Source organism: Crocuta crocuta, unplaced genomic scaffold (assembly GCF_008692635.1).
Source record: "Crocuta crocuta isolate KB4526 unplaced genomic scaffold, BGI_CrCroc_1.0 scaffold729, whole genome shotgun sequence".
Lineage (NCBI taxonomy): Eukaryota > Metazoa > Chordata > Mammalia > Carnivora > Hyaenidae > Crocuta > Crocuta crocuta.
Window position 1 is genome coordinate 118,575 of NW_027528876.1, and position 1,437 is coordinate 120,011.

General features: G+C 67.5%; 1 protein-coding gene across 1 annotated transcript in view; it reads right to left on the reverse strand.

Moving 5' to 3' along the window:
* Nucleotides 1-1,437, reverse strand: part of JAG2 (jagged canonical Notch ligand 2) — a 22,814-nt gene that overhangs the window by 11,892 nt on the left and 9,485 nt on the right. The window contains exon 6 of the mRNA XM_077756743.1: nucleotides 1,271-1,331. Coding sequence (XP_077612869.1) covers nucleotides 1,271-1,331 — 61 coding nt within the window. The remainder of the gene's footprint in view (nucleotides 1-1,270; nucleotides 1,332-1,437) is intronic.

The window sequence follows — 1,437 nt, forward strand, 5'->3', positions numbered from 1 at the left end:
TCCCTACCCCCTGCCCCTCCTCTCACCTGCTCTACCTCCCTGCCCTGGGACCTCCCAGGCCGGAGCCCCCACGGACACACAGAGGGGTCACTCCCCTTTCTGTCTCCAGAGCCAGCCAGCTCCCAAACTGTGCAGACTCAACGCTGGGTGGCCTGGGGAAGTCACTCCTCTTCTCCGTGCTCAACGTTCTTGTCTACGAAACGCACGTGACAGCAGACCCACCCCCAGAGTGAGGTCCTGGGGCCAATGGGCCCTGTGGCCAGGACAGAGCCACCCTCGCCCCTACCTGCTCAGCCCACAGCTGCCAGCCCCTCCCGAGGGCTCCCTGAGCGCGTCCACCTGGCCCCCCGGACACATGCACCCCGGCGCCCACCCTGCTGACATGCTACATCCTGCTCCGCGCGCTCCACCTCGTCCAAACCGCAGGCCCCAGGCCCCCGGCTGCCCCGCCTCCCACCCCTCTGCCCTTTCTTAACTAGGCTCACCCACGACCCCTGTCTTCTGCCCCCCTACCCTGCCCAGACCCTGGTCAAGGTCTCCAATAGCTTCTTCTGTCTGCAAGGGGCTGCTGGGATCTCTCCCTCCCCTGGCGGCCCCTCGATGCCCAGCCCGTCCTGTGTCCTGTGTCACCTCCCGGTGCCCCCACGACCCCCGTCCCGTGTCACCTCCCGGTGCCCCCACGACCCCCGGCCCGGCCCGTGGCACCTCNACCCCCGGCCCGTCCTGTGTCATGTGGCACCCTCCTGGTGCCCTAGAAGCTCATCCTGTGTATTGGGTCCTTGACCTCTTCTCTCCACCTGCTCCGAGCCCCAGCTTTAACCCCCCGCCCCGTATGCCACCTTTTCCCCACACGTGTCTCGGGTTGGGTCCCTTCATGTCTCTCCCTGCTTCGGCGGTGCCTCCCAGGAGAGAGGAGACACTGCCACAAACGTCACCCCCCTTTCTCTGCTCTGCAGCTCTGCCCCAGAGGAGCGGCCTCAGTCACGGCCGCGGCACCGTCTGGAAGGCCTGCCCCCCAACCCCCCTCATCTTCTCAGGGCCTGGCTCAGATCCAGCCCAGGACACCACAGACCAACGAGCATGAGCCCCGGGGCCCTGTGTGCCTCCTGTGCCGGGGGCAGCCGTCCTCGGGTGGCCCTGACCCCAAAGTTAGGTAGCACGGCCCCTTGCCGCAGGGTCCTGAAGGAGCACACGCACCCAGGCTCAAGGACACGCACGCACTCTGTCCCTGACATCCTGCTGGATGGCCCTGCCCCCGCCAAGCACTCACCTGCACTCCCCAGGCACCGCGCAGCCCCCATGGAGCAGGTTACACCCTTGCTTACACACAGCTGCGAACAGAGAGGACACGAGATGTGCCAGCTGCGGTGAGGCCACCCCGCAGCCCTCTGCCTGGCACCCCCCCCTGCACCCCTCCCAGGCCCCCCAGCCCTCCGC